This window comes from Saccopteryx leptura, chromosome 1 (genome assembly GCF_036850995.1).
Source record: "Saccopteryx leptura isolate mSacLep1 chromosome 1, mSacLep1_pri_phased_curated, whole genome shotgun sequence".
Taxonomy (NCBI): domain Eukaryota; kingdom Metazoa; phylum Chordata; class Mammalia; order Chiroptera; family Emballonuridae; genus Saccopteryx; species Saccopteryx leptura.
Genome location: NC_089503.1, coordinates 219,395,282 through 219,420,328, shown reverse-complemented (window position 1 = coordinate 219,420,328; position 25,047 = coordinate 219,395,282). Strand labels below are relative to the sequence as shown.

The window sequence follows — 25,047 nt, the reverse complement described above, 5'->3', positions numbered from 1 at the left end:
TGGATAGAGTATCAGACTGGGATGCCGAGACCCAGGTTCGAGATCCCGAGGTCGCCAGCTTGAGCGTGGGCTCATCTGGTTTGAGCAAAGCTCACCAGCTTGGACCCAAGGTCGCTGGCTCGAGCAAGGGGTCACTCGGTCTGCTGTAGCCGCCCCCCCCCCCCCCGGTCAAGGCACATATGAGAAAGCAATCAATGAACAACTAAGGTGCCGCAACAAAAAACTGATGATTGATGCTTCTCATCTCTCTCCGTTCCTGTCTGTCTTTCCCTATCTATCCCTCTCTCTCTCACTCTGTCTCTGTTAAAAAAAAGAAAAAAGAAAAAAAAGAACTCTGGGAAAAGAAACCACATGTGTTGGCTGCTGGTTGATTTTCCTTGTGGAGCATAAGACCCAGAGAAACTGTGGGTTGCGCAGTTGGGAAGCCTCCCAGCGGGGCAGCGATGCTAGCCAAACAGCACCTCAGAGATCTCGAGCCGGCAGATGTGCAGAGGGTAGGCAGGAGCGGCACAGAACAGAAGCAAGAAGTTACCAATAGAAGGCGTTCCTTCCTCTAGATAAACCTGAGGTTATGAGGGGCTCAAATGGGCTGGAAACAGTCAAGAAAACAATCCATCCTAACTTAGGCCCAGAAAAGACATAGCAAAGTATTTTTCCTGGATCCCAGAGTCTAACAAGAGATGACCAGGCAACAGTAATAGTGTAATAAATGTTCAGAATACATGACAGACACTGTATGGTGCTGTGGATGTACCAAAGGCCCTCAATCCAGACGTGGAGGGGGAGGGGGCAGATGTTCTCACAAGAAGTGATGTCCCCGTGGCTAAGGAATCAATTACTAAACAGCCAGAAAAAGTGTTGACAGGAAGATTATGCTAAGCAGAAGATGTTCAAAAGCTCAAAGGAAAGAGAAAAGAAGGCATCTTCCAGGAACTGAGTGCAGTATGATTGGAGTGTAGTCAGAGGTGGAAAGAACCCGGCAAGGTGGGCAGGAGTCAGACCCTGCAGGGTTTGGTAGGCAGGCTAACAAGCTGGAGGGACGTCCCCCTGGGGAGCCCAGCAGGCAGCTCCATGGGGCTGCTGCGTAGCAGAGGGATCTGGACTAGAGATGAAGATATGGAACCACCCATGTGTAGATGGTCTGTCTCAAGGTTTACACCAGAGGGAGAAGGGAAGGAAGGCTTAGACAGGTGAGGTATGACAAAAGAATCCATAGTGCCTGGCATCAGAAACAGAAAGTCCGAAGGAGACGTGGGTCCAGGTGTGCTGAACTTGGAAGAATTACCTACAAACTCATTGTTGCCTCTCCTTCCCCCTCGTCCTCTCTTCCCACGGCACCCTCTGCATCCCTCTGTGTAGAAACTGTCATGCTTGCATTTGCTAGTTTACTGGCTGTCTTCTCCATCTGGCCTGGACCCACTTGTTTAGTCCAGTCCACGCTGCAGGTGTGGACAATTTGTGCAGGCAGGTATGGGGCGTATCAGAGGCCAGCACTGCTTCCCATGAGTAATAGATATTTCCAGCTCAACAACAGAGTACAAGCCTAGCCTAAGAAATGAGCACCTGGGCCTGACCTGTGGTGGCACAGTGGATAAAGTGTCGACCTGGAAACACTGAGGTCGCCGGTTCAAAACCCTGGGCTTGCCTGGTCAAGGCACATATGGGAGTTGATGCTTCCTGCTCCTCCCCACTTCTCTCTCTCTCTCTCTCTCCTCTCTATAATGAATAAATAAAATCTTAAGAAAGAAAGAAAGAAAGAAAGAAAGAAAGAAAGAAAGAAAGAAAGAAAGAAAGAAAGAAAGAAAGAAAGAAGCACCTGCCCAACCTGTGGTGGCGCAGTGGATAAAGCGTCAACCTGGGATGCTGAGGTCGCCGGTTCAAAACCCGGGCTTGCCCAGTCAAGGTAAATATGAGAAGCAACTACTACAAGTTGATACTTCGTGCTCCTCCCACCCCTACCTTTCTCTCTCTAAACTCAATACGTAAAATCTTAAAAAAAAAAAAAAAGAAAAAGAGGGAAATGAGAGCCTGGAAGTCGTAGTGCAGAGAAATCACATGAAGGAAGGGCTGGGGTTATGTAGCGTAGGAACCCAGGATCAAGGAGGAAGGTCAAGGAGAGAAACAACTGGGCCATTTCAATATTTGAGAAATCAGAAGAACATGATCATTTCTGTGTTCTGTTTCCTACTGACTTTTATCCACTCATTCATTCACTTGCTCATTAAAAAAGAATGAGTGAGCAGCTTCAGGCCAGGTACTGTGGTAAGGACGTAAACAAGATAGTACATTTATCTCTTTCTCAAAATCAAAGCATCTGTGGTCCCAAAGGAGAATGTCCCCTATTCTAAGTACTTATCTCCTTGTCAACATACCCAAACAAATCACTTTAATTCCAGTTTTAAATGTGACCCTTGTGAGTTGCCTGTAATAAATTAGAAACCTCTTCCGAGAGAGAACAGAGACCAAAATTCTCCTTGAAGGGAAATCTAACCTTGATGCCACATTTGTAAAATCAATTACATTTGCTAACTCATGCTAAATTAACCACAGAACAAAGGCTCTAATTCTGTATACTCCCAATTCCTTAACCACTTGGAGGCTTTGAAGATGAATTCATAAAGACGGGCTTAATTTGCCCGACTAAAAAGCTGGGGATAACTATTTAGTATATCAATATAATTACAGCAACATTAACCTTCAAATTACATACATCAGTGAAAGTAGTTAAAAATAACATATACCTAATATTCACTTTTTTTTTCTTTAAGAGTATTCTTGAAAAAGGCACGGCTCAGATGTGGATGGAAGCCTGCCTGTGCGGGACCGGGGGTCCTGCCCGTTCCTGCCACTGTAAGGGGCTGGAGAACGTCTCCGCCGCGGTCCCCGGGCAAGGAAACAGGGGAGAGAATGTTCTGCAGAACAAAGGAGTGCTGCACAGTCTTCAGAACAAGATGCCAAAATCTTCACCGCTAAGTATGTATTTCCTCCTCTCTAAGACTGCTCGGAGTTCAGAATCATTCACCCAACCCACATATATTTCTAGAACACTGACTATGGGCTGGGTGCTGGAGGAAGAGACATGGTGAGCAAGTCAGACCAGGTAAGATGGAGAAGACGAACTAATAAACGCAAGAAAGATGATCGCTACACGAAGGGATATCACGGGTGCTGTGGCCACAGGACAAGGGAGTAGAAAGGGCAACAAACAAGGTTGTAGATAATTCTCGCAAGAGTTTAATGACACAATCTATATATTTACTCTTAAATTTCACTTTTAACATAATTTAAAAAGACACAGACATTCAATAGCTAATTAAAAATAAAATGCCGATCCACTCTTTCAGCCTTTCATTGGTCCTGACCACTCAAAAGTAATTATAAAACACATTTATTCCTAACACATTACGTATTAACCCCATATTCTTTATTTATTTTCTCTCAAGAGTCTCCTTAAAAGAAACTAATCACCATATAAAAGTATAAGGATAACAACAGATAATTTAAAAAAGCAACCACTTCCCTGAAAGCAGGATAGCATGGTAGTTGCTGAGCCCATGGATTTTAATAACAGACTAAAGCGGCTGTGGAATGTGACTTTGCTATTTACAGGCTGTTATTAAGTCCTCTAGGGTTCAGTTTCTTTACTGAGTTGCTGCAAGGATTAAAGAAAATAACGCGTGTAAAATAAAATGATGACCATCACGGTTTACACACAGCGATGCTCGAGGTGAAAGGAAGGCAGGTGACAGACAAGTCGGGGGAGGTCCATGTTTAACGTGCAACATCTAGCAGGAGCCAGTTCATTTTAGACAAAACAGGAAGATTTCCAGCAGATGGCTTCAGTCTGAAGCTAGCAGCAGAACACCTGGTGGGGACCATTTGATACAGCTTGCCAACATAAAAGTCCTCATAAATTTTAGATATGGGATAAATAATGTTCTATCTGAGGCTGTGTACCTAAAGGTTGCTTATTTCAATTTGCATTTCTGAATTTATATATCGGCTGCTTTCTACTTTTGCCAATATGTAACAAGTGTAATCATCAATATTTAGTTTAATAAAAAATCAAAAGCACATAGTCATAGAGCCCCCAACCATTTATTGGCACTAAATTGTTCCCCAGGGCCTCCTCATTCCCCTTTTCTTGGAAAAGCACATCTTGAGATAAGAGGAGAAGTAGCAAGCTCTTCCTATCAACCACCACAGCAGAAGTTTCCAAAAGTGGTCTTGTTTCCTGAAAGAGTCATTACTCTTCCCAACGCCTGATGCTAACCAACTGTGACAATCATACTAATTAGAGAAAGCTTTTTGTCATTTGGGGTCCTTGGCTAAATGGTTGATGGAGTGTGCTTTTATATTCAACATAAAGAGGTCCTTCTTTTTAAAAATTATGTTGTCAGATGTAATTATAGAAAACTGAGTACAAATGAGATTATGGGAATCCATCCTGAGGGGCAACTTAATACAACAAAGCTCTGCATTCCATGCCAGAAAATAAGGTCAGCTGTAGACGTTTTCCCTATAATGTTAATAAACTGTAATGTGTTTGAAAAGACGTCTTTATGAAAGCAACAATTACTCAGTAAGATCTACCTATAGTGATCTTAAGTTAAAATCGAAACATTAAAAATATGCTCCATTTTATTCCTAATAAATTTAAATTTTCAGGTATGAAATATTACAAACACATAAAACATAAAAGAATAGAAACCATCCCAAGATTTAACAGATTTTAATATTTGCCCATAATTTCTTCTGGGTACTCTTTATTTTCATAAAAAAAATAAATAAAACATAACAAATAGCGTTAAACCTTATTCCAGTTCCATTACCATCCCTTCTCTGTCCTTCATCCCCAAAAGTAACCAGTCTTGAACTTAGTACATATTATTATGGTACTTGTTTTTTTAAACTTTTACTGTATTCATATGTATCCAAAAAACAGCATACACTCAGATCTTTTATTCTAAAACTTCATGTAAATTTTATGTAAATACTAACATACAGTATTTACATAAAATACTTTTACTACTTAACATGTGTTTAAAATTATAGGTATTTGCATATGTAGATAGTTATATGCTAATACACGTGATTTCATTCACTTTGAATGCTGAGTAGTATTCCACTGGTGTATAACAAACAAGTTTCTTTCTCTTTCTCTTAATATATTTCTATTTTTCTCATCCTCAAATTAGTCTTCTCTTGAGTATCTTTGTGCAAGTAACTGTGAAACATGCTAGATTTCCCTTGAGTAGACATCTAGAAGATGTAGGATTACATGGCACACAGATAGTCAATTGTATTAAATATTGCCATGTTGGTTTCCCGATTTATTATATCCATTTATATTCTGAAGAGTTCCTGTTTTTCTACACCCTTGACAACACTTGGTGTGACCAGATGTTTAACAGTTAGCCGCTCTGATCAACACTATCTGGTATCTGTTTGTGGGCTGGTTTGCATGTCCAGTACTAGAGAAGATGAGCATGTTTTCATGTTTCTTGGCTTTGGGCATCTTCTGGAATTGTTCGTTCACATCCATTGCCCATTTTTCTAATGTGTTGTTTTGTTATTTTCTTATTAATTTGTAGTATTACAAATATTTTTGTATATTTTGGGTACCAATCACTTGTAGTTAGGTGTGTTGCAAACATCTTTTCCCAATCTGTTTTTTATTCTTAATTCCAATCTTTTCTTTATGATTGGTGTTTTATAGTAAGCCTTTACATTTTGTTACTTATGTACAAGGCAGTGGTTAAGCACATGGGTCCTTGACTGCCCCATTTTAAATCCTGCCCATTTTCAAATCCTGACTGTATCTTACTAGCCACCTTCACAGTTTCAGGATTAGGATGATGAGTGCTTTGGGGGGTGGGCATTATTCTGCCTACCACAATTGCTACATCTAGTTTTGAAGAAATTTAAGCAATAAAACAGCAAAATCTGAATTCTCTCAGGAGTTTAATCTGACAGTGTAAGGTGGTATATTTGATAGATGCTAAGGAAGTAGGGAGACACATTAGGGTCTAGAAACAGGAGTGGTAGAAACAAAAAAGGAGCTAGATATGAGCAGTGTTGTGCAGGCAGAAGCTTATTAAAAGATAAACATTTTTTTTCGGCGTGGTCATAGGAAAGAAGACTTGATACGCTGATGCAGATGAATGGAATCAGTTCTTCACTTCTCATCTGACTATCAGACTTTGTACAATTTCTTATTCCACCGGTCAGAAGCCAGGAGGGAAGAGATACTTCATACCTGGAATTTCTTAATTGCAATTCTGTTTTTCAAAAAAATTTATTTATTGCCTGACCAGTGGTCACACAGTGGATAGAACATCAACCTGGAATGCTGAGATTCCAAGTTCAAAACTCTAGAGTTGCCAGCTTGAGCATGGGGTCACCAGCTTGAGTGCAGGATCATCAACATGACCCCATGGTCACTACCTTGAGCCTAAAGGTCGCTGGCTTGAAGCCCAAGGTTGCTGGCTTGAGCAAGGGGTCACTGGCTTGGCTAGTAGTACCCCAGGCAAGGCACATATGAGAAACAATCAATGAACAACTAAGGTGCTGCAACTACGGGTTGATGCTTCTCATCTCTCTTCCTTCCTCTCTCTCTCTTGCATGCATGCACACGCAAAAACAATTTTTTTACTTATTTGTTTGCCCTGACATAAATATTCACCAGATATTAGCTGACCTTAGTTTATTTATAAAAATAGGAATTTAGTAGTATAAACAAGATTATTGCTTTTAAGCCTCAAAGCAAAATACATTATGTTACTCACTATTAGCGTTCTGAGCAGGTCAGTTCTTTATGGGGCCAAAACCAGTCTGCAAAATACTGGACATTAAGCATCCCTAGCCCCAAGACACTAAATGACAGCTGACCTTTCTCCCCAGCCACCCCATGTCCCTATCACAAACAAACACATGGCCCATACATTTCTAAATACCCTCTAAGTGCCTCACCCCTGGTCAAGAACTACCTATACAGTGTTAATTAATAATGAGTCTAATTTACTTATATCAGCTTGCCTGGCCTGTTTCAAAAACAATTTACTAATGGTCTTATGCAATAGTCCCCAACCTTTTTTGGGCCATGGACCGGTTTAATGTCAGAAAATATTTTCACGGCCCTGGCCGGTTGGCTCAGCGGTAGAGCGTCGGCCTGGCGTGCGGAGGACCCGGGTTCGATTCCCGGCCAGGGCACATAGGAGAAGCGCCCATTTGCTTCTCCACCCCTCCGCCGCACTTTCCTCTCTGTCTCTCTCTTCCCCTCCCGCAGCCAAGGCTCCATTGGAGCAAAGATGGCCCGGGTGCTGGGCATGGCTCTGTGGCCTCTGCCTCAGGCGCTAGAGTGGCTCTGGTCGCAATATGGCGACGCCCAGGATGGGCAGAGCATCGCCCCCTGGGGGGCAGAGCACCGCCCCTGGTGGGCGTGCCGGGTGGATCCCGGTCGGGCGCATGCGGGAGTCTGTCTGACTGTCTCTCCCTGTTTCCAGCTTCAGAAAAATGAAAAAAAAATAAATAAATAAATAAATAAATAAAAAAAGAAAATATTTTCACGGACTGGCCTTTAGGGTGGGACGAATAAATGCACAAAATAAAATTATGCGACCGGTGTAAAAACTGGTATTTTTAAATATAATTGTCGAACTTACGATATTTATTGGGCTAAGTTAAAGGAGGAACGAGCATATCCTCATTATTCAGGCTGTATTTAAATTTGTTATTCTGACAATGTTTCATGTCTGACATCAATATGTAATATGGACCCGGGTTCGATTCCCGGCCAGGGCACATAGGAGAAGCGCCCATTTGCTTCTCCACCCCTCCGCCGTGCCTTCCTCTCTGTCTCTCTCTTCCCCTCCCGCAGCCAAGGCTCCATTGGAGCAAAGATGGCCCGGGCGCTGGGGATGGCTCTGTGGCCTCTGCCTCAGGCGCTAGAGTGGCTCTGGTCACAACATGGCGACGCCCAGGATGGGCAGAGCATCGCCCCCTGGTGGGCAGAGCGTCGCCCCTGGTGGGCGTGCCGGGTGGATCCCGGTCAGGCGCATGCGGGAGTCTGTCTGACTGTCTCTCCCCGTTTCCAGCTTCAGAAAAATGCAAAAAAATAAAATAAATAAAAATAAAAAATAAAAAATATGTAATATGATAGGTTCAGGCTCACTACCAATCATGAACCTACGACAATAAAAATAAACATGAATCCACTGTGTACTCGTATGCAACTTTATTAGAAGCATCCTCTTAACATCACACCAACAACATAACATGAGTAACATCTTCTCTGCCTCCAAACACTTTCCAGTCGCTATGGTAACGTTTAAACATGCCTTAAAAATAAGATACAACACAAAAACAAATATAAAGTGCATGAAAAATGCAACTCACCATTGTTATGAATATTGTAAGTTAAGGGTTATTTATAATAATGTTTATATAGAATGAGAGATAGTAGCCTATTTCTCAACAACCATAACGCTAAATCAGTGGGAGCCCTGAGCTTGTTTCTCTGCAATGAGACAGTCCCATCTAGGGTTAATGGGAGACAATGACACCCGAAGTGTGTTGCTTATGTCCAGTCTATTCCGTAATTTTGTTTTGGTTGCTGTCACTGCAGAAAATCCCGCTTCACACAAATAGGACGTCGGAAATAGCAACAGGGTTTTTAGTGCTTTTGGGCGATCTCGGGGTATTCTGCCATGACTTTAATCCAGAACACCGGCAGAGTTGTAGTCTCAAACATATTTTTAAGGCCGCCGTCATTTGCGATCTCCAGTAGTTGATCCTCTTCTTGCCTACATAGGCTGGATTCACCTGGTTTGTTTACAAATGGATCACGGATCCATTCTTTGGCAATTCGTGGGTCTTTTGTGGTTGGGAAGTAGCATTCAAACTCTTTTAAAAGCTAATGCAGGTGATCGTGCACCAGCTGGGACAATGAAAGCTTGGGCTCAGTCTCTTCCAAAATTCCCGCGAATGTTTGAAACATGTCAAATATACCCCTGTTCATGCGTCGATCCCACAAATCCAGTTTGGCTTTAAATGCAGCTACTTTATCTGCCAACTTGAAGACAGTTGTCATTTTCCCCTGAAGTGACCGATTGAGTTCATTGAGGTTAAATATGTCGCACAAGTAAGCGAGTTTTGCTCATCACTGAAATGTGCTGCTAGAGGTGACTTTTTTTCTAAGAGAAATCTCTGCAGTGGCTCTCGTAATTCAAACACTCTGGCCAGGGACCTCCCTCGGGATAACCATCTTATTTCTGTGTATAAGAGAAGGTGTCTGCGCTCCATGTTCATTTCCTCACAAAGCTGCTCGAACAGGCATGAGTGAAGGGCGTGTGCTTTGATGTGGTTAATAACTTTAACGACATCATTCAATACACTGTTAAGTTCCGGTGGTATATTTCGGCTAGCCAGCATTTCCCTGTGAATGACACAATGCATAGACTCGCATTCAGGTGCAACCTCCTTAATCCGAGTAGTTAAACCAGACATCCTTCCAGTCATGGCAGCAGCTCCATCTGTGCATATGCCGACACAAAAAGACCATTTCAGTTTTCCTGATATATAGTCATCCAGCGATTTAAATAATTCTGCGGTTGTAGTTTTGGTTGGCAATGATAGTGTACATAACATATCCTCATGCACATCCTCTTGATAAAGATAATGCACGTAAGCAAGTAGCATGGCCTTGTTGTCAATATCTATAGATTCATCAACCTGGAGAGGGTACCACGTGATTTATTAATCCTTTCCAACAATTGTGATTCAATGTCCTCTGCTATTTCCTCAATGTGCCATGTGACAGTAGTAGCCGAAAGAGGCATCCGTGCTATCTTTTTAACCGCAGTCTCTCTTAGAAGTTCACGACAAATGTCTTTAGTGGCTGGAAGGATCAATTCTTCACCAATGGTGAATGGCTTCTTAGCCTTAACAATACAATTAGCCACCAAGCATGATGCTCTCAGTGCACTCGCATTTATTGATGTACTGGCCACCAGTAATTGTTTCTGTCCTTCTTGTTCATGCTTTTTTCTTTCAAAATACACAGAAGGCTTGTCTTTTAAAGTAGGGTGCTTGGTCTCCAAGTGGCGAAGCAGTTTTGAAGGCTTCACTGCCTCATTACTTAGCTGGTAGCCACATATTATGCAGAGTGGCCTTGGTGCATGAGAATCACCAGTTGAGATAAATCCATACTTCAAGTAGGATTCCTGGTATTGTTAAATGAAGCCTTCTTTTTCTTCGAGGTCGTAGGTTCTTCTTCTGTCTCCTCACTGGCCCTTTTCCACTTTGCAAAAAAAAAACTTTCGATGGATTTTGTTTTTCACTCATTTGTTAGTTTATGGGTTTAATTTTAGCGGCAATGTATCACGTGACCGAGACAAGTGTCAAGAGTGAGTCTTAGATGGATGTAACAGAGGGAATCTGGTCATTTTTTAAAAATTAAACATCGTTCAGACTTAAATATAAATAAAATGGAAATAATGTAAGTTATTTATTCTTTCTCTGTGGACCGGTACCAAATGGCCCATGGACCAGTACTGGTCCATGGCCTGGGGGGTTGGGGACCACTGGTCTTACGCACTATTCCAGCAGAATCAGGCAAATTTAAAGTTATATTGTTTATAAAGAAATATAATGCTGCGCCTGACAGGATGGTGGCGCAGTGGATAGAGCATCGGACTGGGATGCGGAGGACCCAAGTTCGAGACCCGAGGTCGCCAGCTTGAACACGGGCTCATCTGGTTTGAGCAAAGCTCACCAGCTTGGACCCAAGGTCACTGGCTTGAGCAAGGGGTTACTCAGTCTGCTGAAGGCCTGCGGTCAAGGCACATATGACAGAGCAATCAATGAACAACTAAGGTGTCGCAACGAGAAACTGATGATTGATGCTTCTCATCTCTCTCCGTTTCTGTCTGTCTGTCCCTATCTGTCCCTCTCTCTGAATCTCACTCTGTCTCTATAAAAAGAAAAAAAGAAAAAAAAGGAAATATAATGCTGCAACTGGTAAAAAGAGACAGACAATGGACATAAACTGGAGATGGTACTGAGCTGGGAGAATATCAGTAGCTGTTGCCTAACCTAACTGACTAGCAGAAGAAGATCTAAACCTGCCACCCAACTCCCTTTTCAAAAGACAACACTCACACCATAAAAATGGTCAGAGCCCTAAGGCATCTTAAGGGTCCCAGGCAGCGCCCATTATTTTTCAGAACTGTGACGCGACCTGGGCTACTCCGACACCTGCAAAGGGCCTTGCATCTTATTTCTCACTGTACAAGTGATGAAGAAGCTACTCAGAATAGAGTATTTCTTGGTACCCCAAACTGTAAATATGTATTTATTTTATTAAATGATATCAGTGCTTTCTATCTACAATCGTGGTCGTTATCTTGCTGAGAAACAGATTAATTTGTGAAACCAGCTGCAAGGGGTCTCTCCACATGCCATGATCCACTGCTGCAAAATAAACCTAAAAAGCTAAAAATGTAGAAAGTGCAGGTCTTAACCAATTGCTCAGGATATGCTCTTAGGAAAAACTAAAATAGTTCCTAACCCAGCAGAAATGAACCGAGAACATGGTAACACATACAGTTTCCTCCGTCGGCTTCTCTGGAGCAGACACAGCTCAGGCAAATAGCCTCTCAATTTAGGATTGTCCTGTGCCCTCCCAAAGTTTTCCTGTAACTATCTCTCCCTAGAAGCTGCCAAGCACAGCTCGGCATTAATTATTAATGTTAAAGTATTTACCATTATTAGCACAAGAGAGGAAAGAAGGAGTGGGCGAGAAACATGGCAATGCGGGACTTACTGGACAAAAGTAGGTGTTCTCCACGATGTGACGGGCCACCATGCTGTTCTCGGCGGAGAGGGACATGATGAAAAGCAAAGCATCCCGGGCCTGCTGACCCACTGTGCCCTCTCGGTGAATGAAGGGGATCAAGAGGGAGAAGAGGAGAAAGTTGGCCGCCCCTTGGTCCTCACTGGTGTGGAAGAACAGTTCCAGAATGGACGGGTCTTTGGCAAGGATGGAACAGAGCTGACTGAGCAGGACGACCAGCTTCCCCTCCACAGCAGGGGTGGTTGTTCCCGAACACGAGCTCAGCAGCATCATCAGGGGCTTCAGAATGGGCTTGTGGTGCAGCAGAGGCTGGTGCGACTGGGTGACCAGCATCTCGTACATCTTCAGCTGCTCGATTTTCGTGTCATCAGTAAATTCCCGCCGCAAGCTCCAAAGGAAGAGTTTCTCCATGATGTTCTCAGAGACCACAAATTCCAGAATCGGCCCCATGGCCGCATCCTTGGCTTGTTCTTCTATCAGCAAGAAGAGCATGTGTTCTACATAATTCTGTACAGCACTGGCCTCATCTGGAGGGATGGAGCCGTATTTTGCCTGGGTGTTCTTCAAGGGGTCGTTTTTCTCTAAGATCTTCACAACCTGTAACGAAACCAAACATTTGTCATCCGGCTGATGTGTCTCATAATGACAAAAACACACCACCACTGATGGTACCAAATCTCCACTGAAGACACAGGAGCCGTGGCCCACAACAAGAAGTATGTGAACACTGTGTTTGTCTCTCTTTTGTGAGAATAAAGAGATTTAACTATAGAAAGAAGATGTTCAAAGATGTTCATTGATAATAGCTATAATTTTTTTGCAACCTAACTGTCAAAGAAGGTAGTATGGTATTGTAAATTAAACTACATGCATTTCTGGGCCTACTATGACAAAGACTATTCAGCAAAATGAAAACTTGTAAGTGATATGGTAGATGATAAAAAGTAAGTTACTTTATATAGTTAGAGCCATCATTATCAAATATGCCACCCAAAAAAAAAATGTGAAAAAAGACTGAAAAGAAATATAAAAAAATATAGTAACCATTTCTGTGTTCAAAGTGATGACAAGGTCTTATATTTTATTCTAAACTGTCAGGAATACTGCTTTTTAATTTTAAAATACATTAAATAAGTAAGGCTACCTGGGTTCGCCAATACATAGCATTGATTTGGAGATTTCAGTAGAGGAACACAGTGTCTCAGGGGTCCTTGGCAGAACATTATCCTCTCCTGCCCTCCTTGAATGAGTACCCTCTTCAACCAAGCAAGCAACACAAGGAAGAATGAAAGGGAACTGGTGAACAAGAGACACATATCGAGCAGAATCCACCCTAACATATGGCACATGTCTGCATTTCTTTAAGCCAGAAAACGTTCTGAGATAACCAATTACAAAAAAAATCACTAACATACAGAATTTGTGTTTGGGGTAATGAAAAAAGTATTGGAAATAGTGGTGATGGTTGCATAACATTTTGAATGTAGTGAATGCCATTGAATTATGCACTTTAAAATGTTTAGCAGGACCCGGCGGTGACACAGTGGATAGAGTGTTGGCCTGGGATGCAGAAGACCCAGGTTCAAAACACCAAGGTCACTGGCTTGAGGGCAGGCTCACCAGCTTGAGTGTGGGATCATAAACATGACCTCACGGTCACTGGCTTGAGCCCAAAGGTCATTGGCTTGAAGCCTAAGGTTGCTGGCTTGAGCAAGGGGTCACTGGCTTGGCTGGAGCCCCTGGGGCAAGGCACATATGAGAAAGCAATCAATGAACAATTAAGGTTCTGCAACAAAGACTTGATGCTTCTCATTGCTCTCCCTTCCTGTCTATCTGTCCCTGTCTGTCACCTCTTCTAAAAAAAAACGGTTAAGATGGCAAACTTCATTACACATATTTTACCACCAAAGAGAAAAAGTCAATTGACTGTAAAGAAATAAATAGATCAGGTCATGGGACAGCCCTGGTGTTTCCCTCCATGACCACTGGTGGCCTGTGAATGCTTTCCACCTTGCTCTGCCATCAACACGGCTTCCAGTTTGGGATCTGGAAAGTCAAACAGTTTTGCATCTCAGCTTCCATGTAACTTTGGGACTTGGAATTTCTGTGATAATAGTCATTTATTTCCCTTAAAATGTACACACATAATCATTTTTAAACAATCAGACACTGAGGACTTTGATTCCTTTCTGCCCTTCTGAACCACGTGCTGTATGACACAGGTTCGTCCTCTGCAGTCCCCTCCCAGCCCTGTTCTGTAACATGCCGTTACATGTTCCGTGTTTAGGTTACAGAATTTTTGCAAGTCACTGGGGAAGCTGGCAAAGGCACAGGCTGTGTCAGCATGTGTGAAAGCGATAGCGGAAATTTATTTCTCAGGGAAAGGCCTTATGTTTTTCTTCTGCTGGAAACTGGACAAAGGAACCTTTATAGACCAGGCAAGTTATATCCTCATAGGATGAACAGAATTCTACAGAATCTGTCATCTCTGTCAACTTCCATCGCAAAATTAATAATGCTGTCACAAAGGGGAAAATCACCCCAACATCCCTGAGCTGACATTTTCAATGAGAAAGGCCTTCAGTTAGCAGCTACCCAGGAGGTATGTGGCTCAATGACCGCTGGCCCCAGAGTGCCCATTAGGCATCTCCTCTCCTTCACTATGCCCACTGCAGGTTGCCCCCACCCATCCCAACATCCAAGAAGCCATCCAGTATTCCTCAAAGGCCTGATAACCTCACTGGCAGAAACGGGGGTTGGGGGGAGGGGGTTGCTGGCTGACCTCCTTTCACCAAGAGCACAATACCACACTTGTCCAAAAGGGGGCTCCACCTCCACACAGCATGTTTCCAGCCCCAGGGCCCTAAATGTAAGGCCACAAACACATGAAGAACAAATTGGCTACATGCTTTGTAAATTCTAAAATTTCAAAGTTATCGCTTCTCGGTCTTTTGGCTAAGATCAAGTGTAAAATTTCAAAGTCCACCTATTAAGTTTACTTATGAGAGCTATCTATATAGCTAGGCCTCAGGGTAGAAATGTAATTATATTTCTCATGTGTGCTCAGACTGTCTAAACTGTCTAAAATTGGGACTGTTCATTATAGGTTGATAGTGGCACCGCGAATTAGCTCAATCATTCTGGAAAACAATCTGGCAATATGTACAGAAGCTACATGATTGTTCCTGCCCTTTGACTTGTTAATCCCACTTTGGGGAAAGTGACTGAAGGAAACAACCCAAACATAATTTGTTCAAAAAATTTTCACACCAATGATATTTTTAATAATGAAAAATAAAAACATTATTGACCCAAATGGTCAAAAGTAAGAGAATTATAATCAAAATGTTACATCACCATACAATAAAGCCATTAAAAATAAACACTAAGAGAATCATATAATTACTTGCAAATGTATACATGAAATAATTTAAGTTAAAAAACTAAATATTTGACAGAGGTGTATATTAAAAGTGAGACATAATATAAATAATTTTGTACTAATGTCTTTTTAAAAAGACCAAAACACTGAGTTAATAATCAATAATTGGAAATCTCATCCTCAGAAATTCCTAAGCAATAGAAATTCAGGAAAATATTCTAATACCATATGCATGCATGTAAATATTTATTATATATGTACATGTCTATATGCATGATGCATGACTATATACATGATCACAAGTTACATTTTTCTCATGAATTAATTTTCATTTATTTTATTTATTCCAATGTATTTCTTTGCACAGTTCTACATTTTTTTGCTGTGAGAAACCTCAAAAAGAAACCTGAGATTTTTATCGAGAATGCAAAGCTCCTCTCCACTACCTTCTGGGTTAATGGGCAGAGAAACATGCGAACGGTGCTATGAAAACCCACGGAGATACAAGGTCTGTTGATCATCTGGAATGGAACAGACCCACTGAGTGCCCTTGACCCATTCCCAGCTCTGGCCAGGGTGGTTTTCCTGCCTGGAAGATGGGCGTGTGACAACCAAGGCCTGTGAGTCATGGAAAACAGAATGCTCAGCAAAGTGCTGACTGCGCCTGTGTTGCCACAAGTCCTTAAGCTCTCTCCTTAGGTGTCAGGACCCGCCCACGTCACCGCCCTTTCCCTTCCAGGTAGACCCGCCCATGACCTGCTTTTACAAGTGGGCTCTGGGGCCCACACTCTGGGCCTGGTTCCTGTCCTAACAGGGAGTGCTCACAAGCTTCTTGGCTAGGGAACAACGTGCCTTAAAACGCCAAAGCACTTCTGTTCTCATGTGTCAGGTCTGCTGCAGAATGGTGTCACAGCTCTTTCAAGTTCTGTAGACTGGTTCCTGGTGTGATCAGACCTTTCCTTAAATTTTCCTTTTGTGCCCACCCAACTCCACCATTCCTGTGTCCCTGGTTTTTGCTTGTTGACTAGTCTCGCCTCTTTATGGACTCTGACATTCCAGTCCTGTGGATCCGTGATCCCACACTGCTCACAGCAGCGCCCCGGGCCTTACCCATTCTCCCACTACATCCTCTCTCTGCTACTCTCAGCCTTGCCTCAGATTTCCCAGCCCCAGCTTCTGCTCAGCTCCGTCTACTCTCAGTCTCAGGGATCCAGTTCCGGAGAAAACACAATTGAGGGGGCTGGAGGGATCCAGGTGGGGACGAGAGTAAAAGCAAGCAAAATGTTTTGCCAGCATTTCCTTTACTAAACAAGTGCACTTCGTGAGGCTGCAAATATCATTTAAGAAACTGATCCACCACTGATAAAGCCCACAGTCATTGAGCAAGTAAACCAGCAGAGATCAGAAATTACCCTGTGAACGTTTTGCTGATCATAGCCAGGCACTTGTTGAATGACAATCTTTAATAATTACAAGCTGGAATATGTGTGTGTGAATCACGAGCCCAGATCACATAGAGATGCACATGTAAATTATCACAATTCTAAAAAGAAACAAATTTTTAAAAGTCAATGGTGTGAACAATGGTATACAAAATATACTCTGACCAATCTAGCTAAATCTTAACCTAACTTCAAAGTCACTTGCCCTTAGATATGAGGATTATTGGGGCTAAATAAGATGAACAAATAGCATATTTCTTTCGTTAAGGAATATCAGCTATGCTTATTCTTAGCTGTAATAATGGCCCCCACCAGTCAATGAAAATAGGCCTGAATTTCAAATATTCACAAATTCCCAATAGAAAGCTCAAGTGCTTTCAGAATTGAAAGGTCCACATAAATCACATAATCACACCTCAAGCTAACAAATGATTATTCACAATAAACACAAATCTTTCTCAGATTAGCTTTGACTCCATTTTAACATTGTTCTGTATCTTACACACATGCATGTTATCAATAGTTGATTATTTATGCTACTTTGATTAGAGCCTAGTTATTTTAAGAAAGTCACATGAGTATAACCCATACTTCCAAATCCTCTGGAATGCTCATTTCAAGTGGCATCATGGGAAAAAAAAAAACCAAGTTACTAAATCGCATTTTCCATCACACAGAAGGGCAAGATTTAGCAATCTTAAGCCAAATTCCACTTACTGTACAAAATAACTACAGCAACAGTAAGTTTCCATCTAGTCCTTGTTCATTACTTAACAGTTAATAAAATAGTAACATGTAATCTCGCACAAATTGGTTCTTCTTAGCTCCAGTCCTGAACTCCGGAGACTTGTTTAAACCTGGGATGAACCAGGATCAAGCAAGAGTGACTTATACATGCCATACGTCCTTGGAACCAAAGATGAGACAGTCATTCCTGCACTACAGAAACGTGGTAGGAACATCAGTCAATGGAAGAACATCCTAACACTAAGTTAATTGTTTATTTTTTAATGTAGGTATTTGGGAAAGGACTTAAGAGCAGTAATCTGTGTAATCCCATTCCAGAGAACACTGTAATTGCAGCCACAGCAAGGACAGACCTCACCGAGCACAGAGTGGGAGAGCTGCAGACGTTTCACCATGTTCAACCACTCGAGAGCCAAACAGAAGCACAAGGTAGCACCTTGGCCTTTAAAGCAGCTTAGCTTTTGCTCTGTTGTACTCTCTACTTTCAGGTTTAGAGTCACTTAGCTTTTCAAGGTTTCAAAATGTTAACAAACGTCACTTTAGTAAGATACGAAGATTAATCAGAGTTCTTGAATACTTCCCAACTTCTCATCTCTCAAAGATTTTACCTCATGTCTCTCTGTCATTGAGTCTATGACAAGGCACAGACCAAAAGAATGAAGATGAACACAACCAGAGAATGAGTGTCATAGGGAACAGAATGAAATGGGCACCTCAAATCCATGTATAAGCGCTCTTCACTTGTTCAGTAGTCAGACTGCTTGGAGCTCTACACAAGACACGATACTTAAAACATATTATCTACTTTTCGTTACTGTATTAGGGGAACACATTTGATTTAATTAGCTAGACTAGATGATTCACTGTTTCTTATCCCCATCACCTTCAAGAAGAAAAAGTCTGCTAAACCTAGTAGCTTTTCTTCATCTGTCACCATTACTCTATTTAAGCTCTGAAATTTTCTTAGCTTAAAAAATTGTATAACAGCTTACGTTTGCAGACTGAGGGTGCAGAGGAGAAGCTCTGGGCTATTAACTAACTAGAAGCACAGAGAAATGGGCATTTCTAACCGATTTTTTTTTTATAACCCATCACCCCTGTTCTCCTGGCTCTTAGAGCAGACACCTATAAGTATACAGTATAACTAATACTGAGTCAATGCTTACTAGGAGAATAAGTAGAGCAAATCCCATGAAGCTTCACAAAGTACAACTGTGCCATCAACTCTAACTAGTGTAAGTGTAGTATGTGCTGTTAAGAATAACTAGCCCTGGCCGATTTGCTCAGCAGTAGAGCGTTGGCCCGGCGTGTGGAAGTCGTGGGTTTGATTCCCAGTCAGGGCACACAAGAGAAGCAGCCATCTGCTTCTCCACCTCTCCCCTCTCCTTCCTCCTTCTCTCTTTCTCTTCCACAGCCAAGGCTCCATTGGAGCAAAGTTGGCCCGGGTGCTAAGAACGGCTCTATGGCCTCCGCCTCAGGTACTATTGTAAAATGGCTCCAGCCACAATGGAGCAACACCCAGAGGAGCAGAGCATCGCCCCCTGGTGGGCATGCCGGGTGGATCCCAGTCGGGTGTATGCAGAAGTCTGTCTGACTGCCTCCCTGCTTCTAACTTTCAAAAAAATACAAAAAATAAAAAATAAAATTTTTTTTTAAATAAATAAATTTAAAAAAAAGAAGAACTAGCATGCCATTGGTTCACACAGCAATATAATTGAACAGTTTATTATATAAAAATTAAACATACACACACACACTCCTCCAGATCACTGGTTATTTAAATACATGTTCAAAGATCCTACTGGAAGCAAATTGTAAAACATTTTAATATCCATATATGTTCAAAGATGTTTTCTGAGTCGCCTAGCTTTTCTAAAGTTGTATTTCATATTCCCTGTGTTTCAGTTCAACAAGTTATTGAAATCTACAATATGCCTACAACACTTCTTGGCACTGAAGATGTAGGTAAACCACCAATGGCCTCTGATCACGAGGTGTTTATAATGAGGTTGGGAAGAAGATACTGTACTTGTAATTTTAAAAGGGTGGTTAGTCCAAGAATGAAGGAACACTCAGGATGCTCTTGGGGCATGGAGTGGGACCATAAAAGAGGGCGGGGAAGGCTTCCTGGAGCAAATGATGCCCCAGATGAGTCCTACAGGAGGAGAGGCATTGAACCGGGGGAGGGATACTCCAGGCAGAAAGAAGAGGAAGTGACTAAGGCAGAGAAATATGAAATAGCATGAGGCCACTGCCCAGGAGTGGGGGTGGCTAAGAACTCCAGGTAATTTTGTATTTCTAGAGACTAAATAAGAGATGGGGAGTGAAAGAGGCCAGGACATAACCCTGTGTGCCATTCTGGCCTGTAGCTGGGATACCACCAAAATGTCCAACTGAAGGAATGACCCAGACAGGTCTGGGTTTTAGATTTGTTGTTCTGGCCACTCAGGATGCAAGATGGCATCTCAGGTGAGAGGCAGTACAGGCCAGAGGCTACTTCCTACAGCCTGGATCCCCTAGGGCAGTGGTTGGCAAACCGGGAATCGCGAGCCACATGCGGCTTAATTAGACTGAGGATGTTTTTAGCAAAGGCCAGCTTATGAGTACCCTAATTAAGTTAATAACAATGTACTTACCTATATAGTTGTTGGGCAGATAAAATCTATTATGCTCACTTTGTTAAAGATGGCACTGCCCACATGGAAGCCCGTCACCCAGGTGATATTAATGTGTGCTGGGGGCAGGCTGTGGGCAGGCAGGATCCTTGTAGCCTGGGGCTTGGTTTTAGGACTAAGCCTTTCCCACCCTTTTTTTTTTCCTTTCTTTCTTTTCCTTTGTATTTCTCTGAAGCTGGAAACGGGGATAGACAGTCAGACAGACTCCCGCATGTGCCCAACCGGGATCCACCCGGCACGCCCACCAGGGGGCGATGATCTGCCCCTCCGGAGCGTCGCTCTGTCGCGACCAGAGCCACTCCAGAGCCTGGGGCAGAGGCCAAGGAGCCATCCCCAGCGCCCAGGCCATCCTTGCTCCAATGGAGCCTCGCTGTGGGAGGGGAAGAGAGAGACAGAGAGGAAGGAGAGGGGGAGGGTGGAGAAGCAGATGGACGCTTCTCCTGTGTGCCCTGGCCAGGAATCGAACCCAGGACTTCTGCACACCAGGCTGACGCTCTACCACTGAGCCAACCGGCCAGGGCCTTCCCACCCTTTTTGATGTGAAGTGGTGCAATCCCATCATGCCTCAGGTAAGTGACTTTGTATTAGAGCAGGAGTCCCCAAATTACGGCCCGCAGGCCACATGCGGCCCCCTGAGGCCATTTATCCAGCCCCCACCGCACTTCCAGAAGGGGCACCTCTTTCATTGGTGGTCAGTGAGAGGATCATAGTTCCCATTGAAATACTGGTCAGTTTGTTGATTTAAATTTACTCGTTCTTTATTTTAAATATTGTATTTGTTCCCGTTTTGTTTTTTTACTTTAAAATAAGATATGTGCAATGTGCACAGGGATTTGTTCATATTTTTTTTATAGTCTGGCCCTCCAACAGTCTGAGGGACAGTGAACTGGCCCCCTGTGTAAAAAGTTTGGGGACCCCTGTATTAGAGACTTCCCTATTTTGTAAATTGGATTAAAGGTTTGGATTTTCTATACTATATATAAAGTGGGGCAGACAAGGAGCTTGCTCTCTCGGTTCCTGAGATTAGCATTAGAGGAGAGAGCAGACAGGAGAGCAGAGAAGGCCACATGGAGGGGGACAGGAGAAGCAGCCAAGATGGCAGAGTGTTGAAGGAGAAGCCAGTTTGTGCATGGAGAAGGAGATGGGGAACAGAGGTGAATAAGACTGGTGAGCTAGAAACCTTTGATTCTAGGAAACTCAGATAAGTCAGTAGCTTTGTGAGCACTGAATGAGTGGGTTTTGGAGCCCAGTGTGTGTTTTTACTTCCCCACTGGGTGCAAACTAGGATTAAAGCTAATGGACCACCAGTTCTTGGCTCCATTGTTTCATTACTGTCTGTCCGAATCCAATGTGAACCTGCATGGGCCAGCTGCTGTGATGGTGGCCCTGGCTACTGGCTTTACAATAGTTTAAGTTTAAAATCTTGGCTCTCAAAAGAAATTTCAATCCTTGTGCTGTTGATATTTGCTTCTGTTGACTAATGAGTTTGCCGACCACTGCCCTAGGGCACTGTTAGGGAGGCAATTATTCCTGAATGTCCACTATGGAACAAATCTGGGGATGCCCAGAGATCAGTTTGGAAACTGGACCCAGGGAACAGTTTGGAAACTCGAGTGTGTAGCTGGGCCACTCAAGGTCTCTCTCCTAGAGACACCTCCCCCTCCCCCAGCTCCAACACATACTGCCTGGGATGATGGTTGGTTATATAACTAGCTGTCCCTGACACACTGCAAGTTGTAGGCGGGCACGCAGATATTCCACACCCTACCCCACTCCACCCCCATCAAAGAATGTTTTTCAACTCAAGGTCTGGAAAAGAAGCTATTAGTAAGCAGTAGAACAGAACCTGTCAAACATATGCTAATTGTGCTGATTTTGTACTGATGTGTACTAACAAACAGAAGCACTTAACTCTGGATAAAAAAGTGCTGCACTGTTGGCTAATGAAGCACTTCAGAAAATAAAATGTTGTCACCCAGCTCTGTCTCTGCCACATCTTACCAGCCTTACAGGTTTGCTTGGGTTGCCTCAGGGGAACCCAGGGGCTACAGTCACGCTAGTCATAGAAGTTTATGTCAGATTTTAGCTCATTTCCCAGTCCTCTCCAACTGCTCTGCCTCCACAAAAAAAGTGCTGTCTGAAACTCCAAAACAATAAATAAATAACACCTATTCCTATCAACTGAAGGTCTTATTTCTTACCGCACACCGAGTCTCACATCTCCTCCTTGCCCTGGCTTTCTCACTTTATTTTTTACCATTCAAAAAAAAAGCCAAAGCTGGCCTTGGCCAGTGGCTCAGTGGTAGAGTGTCGACCTAGCATATGGAATCTCAAGTTTGATTCCCAGGTAAGGGCACACAGGGGAAGTAACCATCTGCTTCTTTCCCCCCTCCTCCCCCTTCTCCCTCTTTCTTCTCCTGCAGCCATGACTCGATTGATTCAAGCAGATTGGCCCTGGGTGCTGAGGATGGCTCTGTGGAGCCTCCACTTCAGGCACTAAAAATAGCTCGGTTGTGAGCGTGGGCCCCAGATGAACTGAGCATCAGCTCCAGATAGGGGTCATCAAGTAGATCCTGGTTGGGGCACATGTAAGAGTCTGTCTCTCTATATCCTCTCCTCTTACTTAAATAAACATAAATTTTTAAGACAAAGCTGAGAATGTTTCCAATATCCCTTTCCTAAAATTTTTTTTACCTTTCTGTCATCAAGAACTTCCTTTCCCTCAGTCATGCTAGCAAAATCTTACTTCCTCTCCAGTTCCATTCATAATAGTCCTATTCCTTGACTTAATTCCTGTAATCATTAGTATTTACTCTAGAGTAATGTATCACACATTGGCATCCAAATTAACTTTTATCTTCTTTAAAAGCCCAGACCACATATACACCATGGTATATTATTCAGCTAGGAGAAATGGTGACATCGGATCACTTATAGAGGAATGGTGGAGTCTTGGTAGCATTGTGCAGGGTGAAATAAGCGAATCAGAAAAAAACAGGAACTGCAGGATTCCATACATTGATGGGACATAAAAGCGAGACTAAGAGGCATGGATAGGAGTGTGGTGGCTATGGGGGTGGGGGGAGGGAAGGAGGGGGAGGGGGAGGGGGAGGGGTACAGAGAGAACTGGATAGAGGGTGGCGGAGGATGATCTCTCTTTGGGTAATGGGTATGCAACAGAACTAAATGACAAGATAACCTGGAAATGTTTTCTTTGAATGTATGTACCCTGATTTATTGATGTCACCCCATTAAAATAAAAATTTATTTATTAAAAAAAAAAAAAAAAAAAAAAGCCCAGACCAAGGTTTTTACATTCCTGTGTCCCATCTATGATGCCTACAGTAATAAATCTGAAGTGTTTGTGAACTCAGTAAATCTCCATTTAACAATAATCACTTTGATACTCACATGTTGGTCAAATAAGTTTGTAAATATGATATATATGTTTGCTCGCTTATACTTTGCATTGGGTGTGGGGGACAGGCTGTAAGCAGGCAGGGTCATTATAGCCTAAGGCAGGGGTAGTCAACCTTTTTATACCTACTGCTTTTGTATCTCTGTTAGTAGTAAAATTTTCTAATCGTCCACCGGTTCCACAGTAATGGTGATTTATAAAGTGGGGAAGTAACTTTACTTTATAAAATTTATAAAGCAGAGTTACAGCAAGTTAAAGCATATAATAATAATTACTTACCAAGTACTTCATGTTGGATTTTTGCTGTTTGTCAGAATAAATCTTTATAAAACAACTTACTATAGTTAAATCTATCTTTTTATTTATACTGTGGTTGCTCCACTACCGCCCACCATGAAAGCTGGAACGCCCACTGGTGGGCAGTAGGGACCAGGTTGACTACCACTGGCCTAAGGCTTAGTTTTATAACCTTTCCCACCCTGAGTGACTTTGTATCAGAGACTTCCTTGTTTGTATATTGGATTAAAGGTTTTGATCTCTACACTATAAAATGGGGCAGAAGAGCCCATGCTGGAGGAGAGCAGAGAAAGGCCACATAGAGGAAAGGAGAAGCAGCCAAGATGGTGGAGTGCTGAAGGAGAAGCCAGTTTGTGCAGAGTTTGTGCAGAGAGAAGGAGATGGGGAACAGAGGTGAATAAGGCTAGTGTGGTAGAAACCTTTGATTCTAAGAAACTCGGATAAGTCAGTGGCTTTGGGAGCCCTGAATGGAAAGGGAAGTGTTTTCCCACTGTGTGTATTTCTTGCCCGCTGGGTGCAAGCTAGGATTAAAGCTAATGGCCCACCAGTTTTTGACTCCATTATTTCATTATCATCTGTCCAAATCAAATGTGAACCTGCACGGGCAGGTGGCTGTGATGGTGGCCGCAGCTACTGGCCTTACATCACGTAAATTTTTTCAACCACCATTTTTATTCATAAAGATAACAGAAAGGCCCTCAATAGCCTGTGGTAGTAGACAGAAACTGAGGACAGAACAGATTGATGGAAAAGTCAAGGCTATATAGGTAAGAAACTTGACCAAAGCTAAATAAGTGGCTGAAACAACAAGACCAAGAGTGTCCCCACTTTACGAAAGAAGTGTTTACTAACTAGACACCATTCTCTCTAACAAAGCTATCCTTACCCTCAACTCAATATTTCTCTGCACCAAACGGGGTGCTATGCTTCAGATTATCCAAGATGTCGACTAAATGCTGTCATTCATATTAGACATGGAAATGAATAATGTGATTTTGGAACCAATATTTACTCCTTCATCAATGTCAAAAGAGTGTCTACCCCTTCCTGAATTAAGACATGCTAACAGCACTCCAAGAACTTTGGAGAGAGCTTGCCCAGGACACCACGTAAAAGGCAAATGATCCATGTAAATAGACTCAGGAGGCTGATGATATGTCACGTCCTTGAAGAGGGGTACAGAATACCAAGTGGGTCACACCACAGATATCCCAGCAGGAATGACTACAGCC

At 42.7% G+C, this 25,047-nt stretch overlaps 1 protein-coding gene across 3 annotated transcripts in view; it reads right to left on the bottom strand.

Annotated features, from left to right (window-relative positions):
- The window catches only part of FHIP1A (FHF complex subunit HOOK interacting protein 1A), a 254,514-nt gene that overhangs the window by 77,301 nt on the left and 152,166 nt on the right, over window positions 1-25,047 (bottom strand). For all 3 annotated transcript variants that reach the window (XM_066386484.1, XM_066386504.1, XM_066386494.1), the window contains exon 4: window positions 11,825-12,451. In XM_066386484.1, the coding sequence (XP_066242581.1) occupies window positions 11,825-12,451 (627 nt within the window). The remainder of the gene's footprint in view (window positions 1-11,824; window positions 12,452-25,047) is intronic.